At 46.6% G+C, this 6,000-nt stretch overlaps 1 protein-coding gene across 1 annotated transcript in view; it reads right to left on the bottom strand.

Moving 5' to 3' along the window:
- Positions 1-1,836: 1,836 nt before the first annotated feature.
- The window catches only part of LOC134317814 (rabenosyn-5), a 28,535-nt gene continuing 24,371 nt past the window's right edge, over positions 1,837-6,000 (bottom strand). Inside the window, exons 9-12 of the mRNA XM_062998542.1 lie at positions 5,337-5,423; positions 5,147-5,249; positions 4,959-5,063; positions 1,837-3,186 (exon numbers count right to left, since the gene is read on the bottom strand). Of these exons, the coding sequence (XP_062854612.1) occupies positions 2,107-3,186; positions 4,959-5,063; positions 5,147-5,249; positions 5,337-5,423 (1,375 nt within the window). The 3' untranslated portion in view covers positions 1,837-2,106. The remainder of the gene's footprint in view (positions 3,187-4,958; positions 5,064-5,146; positions 5,250-5,336; positions 5,424-6,000) is intronic.

Genomic DNA, 6,000 nt, shown 5'->3' with positions numbered 1-6,000 from the left:
TCCTGGGAGAGTCCTGACCATTGAAGAACAGCATGAAAGGGGGCTAACAAAGCATGCAGAGAAACAGATAGACTACAGTCAGTAATTGTAGAACTACCAAGTGATTCTATATGGTAAGTGGCTGATAAAATGGACAGCGAGTGTAGAAACAAGGAGGTGGTTTTAATGTTATGGCTGGTCAGTGTATTATCAATCTAAAAATAAGGGACACCGCATGCTGACCATTTATAAAAAGGCATGGTTATACATTAGAATTTATGTTTAAATCAACCATCTGCGCACTAAATAAAGTCAGTTCAGTGGTACAATGTAGTACTGACCACATTTTTAAGATTTTATTGCACTACTTTTTTAGATCTACTGAATATAACCTGACTGAGATGGTTGTCTTTTCTGAGCGATGACCAAAACTGACAGTATCCCATGCAAAGTGTTTAGCGGTCACTAATAACTCAAACTATCGGGAAACATGGCAGTACACCATAGAACATTAGTATGTAACAGAACTTCCAACCAGAAATTAGGGTTCTGGGAACATAAGTGGTGTTTTTGTGGGCTGTTACTGGTGGGACACCATACTATTGTTACCAATTTGGGATAGTGGTAGCCTAGTGGGTAGAGCTTTGGGTTATCAACAGAAAGGTTGAGAGTTCGAATCCCAGCTCTGCCATGCAGCCACTGTTGAGCCCTTAACTCTAACACTTTCCGCTATTAGAAATGACCAAACTGCACCCAGGTGGTGCAGCGGCATATTCGGTTAGCACACCAGCGCCGAGATTCTGTACTTCTCGGGTTCGAAACTGAGTTGCCACCGGTCGGCTGGGCGCCATCTAGCAGGCATAACTGGCAGTGCCTGCAGCAGACACATTTCTGCTAGGGCAGGATACCCGGACTATGTGGGTGGGGTCTTCAAACGCTGTGTAAGGACCCTGATTGGCAGATAGAGAGGCGTCTGTGCAGAGTACATAGGTAAAAAGGATTCCGCTAAAGGCTGCGCACAGGTCGGAGGACACATGAGCAGCAATATACCCACAGGGATCCCCCAGCAGCAGAAGACAAACTGACTATGCTAAATTGGGAGAAAATGGAAGAAAATGCGTAAATAAAATAGAAAATAAGAGATCAAATTTACCAATGGAACAGAAAGTGTAGTGATCAAAGTAGAGATTTCTTAATGTATTTTTTTCCGCTAAAACAACCATTGTTAGTCCAGAGTTTTTTTTGTTTATTCCTTTCATGTTGCAATGCTAATAGCTGTAATATGACACGCACTAGAAGTAGCATGAAACATTTGGCTTTTTATGATTTTCTCCTAGTCTAGTCATATCCAATTACCCAATCGCATTACACGTCCTCTCTACTGATGTTGACCTCAACTCCTGACCGAGGAGAGCCGCGACTAACACACGCCCCCTCCAACTCATGTGCAGTAGCCGACTGCATCTTTTCACCTGCACAAGGCGAGTTCATATGTGGATCAGCTTTGTGCACGAAGAGCCACACCCTGATCCCATAATCCCGTGTCTCTGTGTAAGTGCCATCAATCAGCCAGCAGAGGTCGTAATTGCATCAGTTATAAGGAATCCCTTCCGGCACCCTTCCTGTGAACGAGCCAATCAATCATGGTTTGTGTAGGCTGCCAGTAACAGAACTGAGTGATTTGAACGAGTTTGAGCTAGTGTGTTTTACCACTGCGCCACCTGAATGCCGGCTTATATGGCTTTTAAAATTAAACGAGCTATTTTATGTTTTTATGACAGACCATCTCTTAAATTTGCTACTGTCACACCATAACAAACCTAGTGACAACTTTCAGCTTTCAAATCTGCATCATTATTAGTAAAGTGCCTTCCACGTTCGGTTGGTAGAAAACTGGGGTTAGGTGTTAGCTGTTCCCTCCATTACCAGTACACATTAAAAACTTCAACCCTAAAACAATCAAGCTTATAAACCACGTTGAAAATAATCATGGCACAACAAGAAGAACCAAATATTTTGTTCACGAATGGCTGTTTGCTTGTGCGTGCCAGCAATCGAGGCAAAACATTCTACATCCAGCCTATTTCCAACGTCCTCTGAAATTCTGATCTATGCTCAGCGTGTTAGTTAGTGCGCTTTTCTTTTTTGCTCCTGTAAGGTGTTCTGTAGCTCCTTCAGATTTTGAGACAGCAGCTCCACTTCGTCGGTGCGTCCGCTCAGCTTAGCGTCGAATATGTATGCTCGGATGTTATCGATCTGCTGCAGCAGGAGCTCTTCCTCGATCATGTCGTTCACCCCCGGGCCACTATCATCCTCATCGAAGGGATTGGTGGAGGCGGTCGGCGTGTTGTCTGAGATCTCCTTGAAAGGGTTGTTTTCGACATCCGTCTCAGTTGTGTCAACTCCAAAGGGGTTTCCGGGTGCACTTTGCTTCTCTAGATCTGCCTCCTTTTCTTGATCCTCTTCATCATCAAAAGGGTTATAATCGCTGGCTTTCCCGTTAACTTTTTGCAGGTTCTCCTTTTTGATCTCCTCACAGAACGGGTTTGTTGGGTCTTCCTCAACTGGAGTGGAGTCTTCGTCGTCAAACGGATTAAGCGACGCTTCCGTCTGCACCTCTCCGCCAGTGGGAGTCGCAGTCCGTTCGTCTCGCAACGATGGTGGGGAATTACCGGGTAATCGTGGAAATGAATCTATGGAAAGAATCCTCTGCTGTGGACTCGTGTTCAAATCCCGTCTGCCACCCTTTTCCTTCTCGTCTAGCTCCTCCGCGTTCCTCAGATCGCCGAAATCCGACGAGCATGTTCTGCTAAACCCTCTGCCCTCCATCTCCTTCTGCTGGAGATGGAGGATCTGGCTTCTCTGCAGGTCCTCCTCCTCGGCCTGTCGGCGTGAGAACTCGATAGCTTGGCTCATCTGCTGCGCGTCGTACTCCTCCTCGAGCTGCTTCAGGTTCTCCTCCAGCATGGCTACCTCGTCTGTGCGGTTGGCTGCTCGGGCCTGCTTGAGGAACGATTTGATGATGTCGATCTGCTGCAGCAGTGGGTCATCCAGCTGGTTGTCACACTGCAGGGTGGTTGAGGATGGGAGCCAGCCGCCGCCCTTGGTCATGCGAGGGCCCAGAGCAGGACGAGGAACGTCTCCGTTGGCACTGGGAGTGGCGCGGGTCTTGTCGGTTTCTCTGCGCTTTTGTGCCTCCAGGGCAGCCTGAAACAAAGACAGAAGAATTTGAACGTGAAACGTGAATGCCACAGCGGGACAGCAGGTGGTGTCAGTGGTGCACAGCTCTGGAGACCCCACCTCTTGTTACTCTATGTATAGTGTTTGTCACTTTGGGTTATAAGTACATCCTAAAAACGTGCCAATGGAAAGTCCGGCCACTCTAAATTGCTCCTAGTGATGAACTGGCAACCCAGGGGGTATATGTGCCTTGTACCCAGGCCTTCCAGAATAATCTTAAAAAACCACTGTGACTTAAACCTGAATAAATTAGTGAGTGAAGAACAATGAAAGAATCTATTTCCTCGGCTGCTCCTGTTAGGGGTCGCCGGCGGATCGTGATCCGCATTATTGATTTGGCACAGTTTTTACGTCGGATGCCCTTCCTGACACAACCCTCCCTATTTAACCAGGCTTGGGACCGGCACTACAATGCACTGGTTTATGCATCCTAGCAGCTAGGTATCTATTGAACAATTCAGTGTCTCCTTTTAGCCTGGCTAAACCCACGCAGACAGGGGGAGAACATGCAAACTCCGCACAGAAAGGACCCAGACCGCCCCACCTGAGAATCGAACCCAGGACCTTCTTGCTGTGAGGCGACAGTGCTATCCACTTATCCACCGTGCCACCCAAGATCAATGAAAGAATGAACACATGAAATTTTAGTGTCTGCTTTTTTCTGGTTAGGGTGTTATTGAGTACAGGTTCCAGTTCATTTTATTCCATCACCTCCCAGCACATTTACTTACACACAATAGCCAATCCGCCTACTGGCATGTTTTATTAAACTAGGTAGGTAGCCCATTCTTACACCAAACGTTTTATCTGAGCTTTCAAATTTTGTCACTCATCACATACGTTCTTGTCGACTGAATCGCTGACTATTCATCATCCTGTGTTTACACCAGAAGCATCAACATCGCCTTTGGGCATTTGGTTGCCATGGTTTTACTGACACCAAGCCAAAAAAAGAGCATAGCGGTTACCGTGTCCACTCACTGTCCACTCTATTAGACACTCCTACCTAGTTGGTCCACCTTGTAGATGTAAAGTCAGAGACGATCGCTCATCTATTGCTGCTGTTTGAGTTGGTCATCTTCTAGACCTTCATCAGTGGTCACAGGACGCTGCCCACGGGGCGCTGTTGGCTGGATATATTTTTGGTTAGTGGACTATTCTCAGTCCAGCAGGGACAGTGAGGTGTTTAAAAACCTGATCCACTCATACAAGCACAACACACACTAACACACCACCACCATGTCAGTGTCACTGCAGGGCTGAGAATGATGCACCACCTAAATAATACCTGCTCTGTAGTGGTCCTGGGAGAGTCCTGACTATTGAAGAACAGCATGAAAGGGGGCTAACGAAGCATGCAGAGAAACAGATGGACTACAGTCAGTAATTTTAGAACTACAAAGTGCTTCTATATGGTAAGTGGAGCTGATAAAATGGACAGTGAGTGTAGAAACAAGGAGGTGGTTTTAATGTTATGGCTGATAGGTGTAAATAAACAGGCAAATTAACATGAGATAAGCCTGTACACAAAGCCTCCTTGTACAGACACCACATCTTGTAGACCACAGTGGTTCACTCATTAAGTATTTGTTTGTTTTAGTGAACTCTCAGCAGCTCTCAGGTACCCAAGATTGGCTAATGTTGCTCAGATCAATAAAGGCATAACAGGAAAGCCATCTCTCAGACTCCTAACCCTGACAGAGCTGTATTGTGATTCGTCCTGTAACCCAACTCCTCACCTGTCTTTCCTGCTGGAGTCTCCTCTCCTGCTCCTCTTTTCTCTTCACCTTCAGCTCCTCATATTTCTCCTTCGTAGGAAGAGACATCAAACCCAACAGCTTCTCCTGCAGTATGAGAGCGATCAGACAACATGTAAAGCTCGGTGCTAAGTAAACAAGTCACTTGAGAAGAAGGTACTCATTCTGACCTGTACAAACAGCGTTGCGGAGTAGCGCACCATCTTCTGCAGCTGAAGAACTTTCGGATGAGGAGGCTGCTCATCTTTGAGTCCGAGTGTTAGGATCTTTTTGCTATCAAATACATGCGCAAATGACAGAGTGAAAATTTGAACTATCCGGACGTCATTAAACATACCTATGGTCCAGGTTGTAGCGTACCTTAAAGCATCGATGAGTTCATAGTATTTCTGCACCTCCCTCCTTAGAGTAGCGGCAGTTTCCAAGTTGTAGGTGCTCTCACCAGCACTAAAAATCACAGACAGATGCTATTTAATAAACAATAAGAGGCAACAGTTGTCAATATTTATCAAGTATTTATTACTGGGCCGCTCAGGTGGCGCAGCGGTAAAATACGCTAGCACACCAGAGTTGGGTTTTGAATACATCGTATCGAAACTCGGCTCTGCCACCCGGCTGGGCTGGGAGGCTGCATGAACAACGACTGACTGTTGTTCATAGGGTTAGGGGCAAGCCAGATAATGGGTCCTTATAACTGGTGCAATTATGACCCCTGCTGGCTGATTGATGGCGCCTGCACAGGGCTGAGGAATAATGCTGATCAGGGTGTGTCAGTTGAGAAGCGTCCTCAGTCAGCGGTGGAGGGTTGAATCAGTGGAGGATGCAATCAGGGTAATTGGACACGACTAGATTAGGGGGAGAAAATTTGGCACCCCCTACACAGGCCATGATGTTTTCCCGCTTGGGTGGCACAACGGACTACTACCCTATGTCCGAGTGTGTGTTTGTCTGGGGATTTGGGGGTTTAGTGTCCTGTGATGGATTGGGCAGTGTCCAGGATGTTCCTGCCTTACACCCAGTGTTT

Source organism: Trichomycterus rosablanca, chromosome 7, assembly GCF_030014385.1.
Source record: "Trichomycterus rosablanca isolate fTriRos1 chromosome 7, fTriRos1.hap1, whole genome shotgun sequence".
In the NCBI taxonomy this organism is placed as follows: domain Eukaryota; kingdom Metazoa; phylum Chordata; class Actinopteri; order Siluriformes; family Trichomycteridae; genus Trichomycterus; species Trichomycterus rosablanca.
The sequence above is the reverse complement of the archived record's forward strand: the minus strand, read 5'-3'. Positions and strand labels throughout refer to the sequence as shown.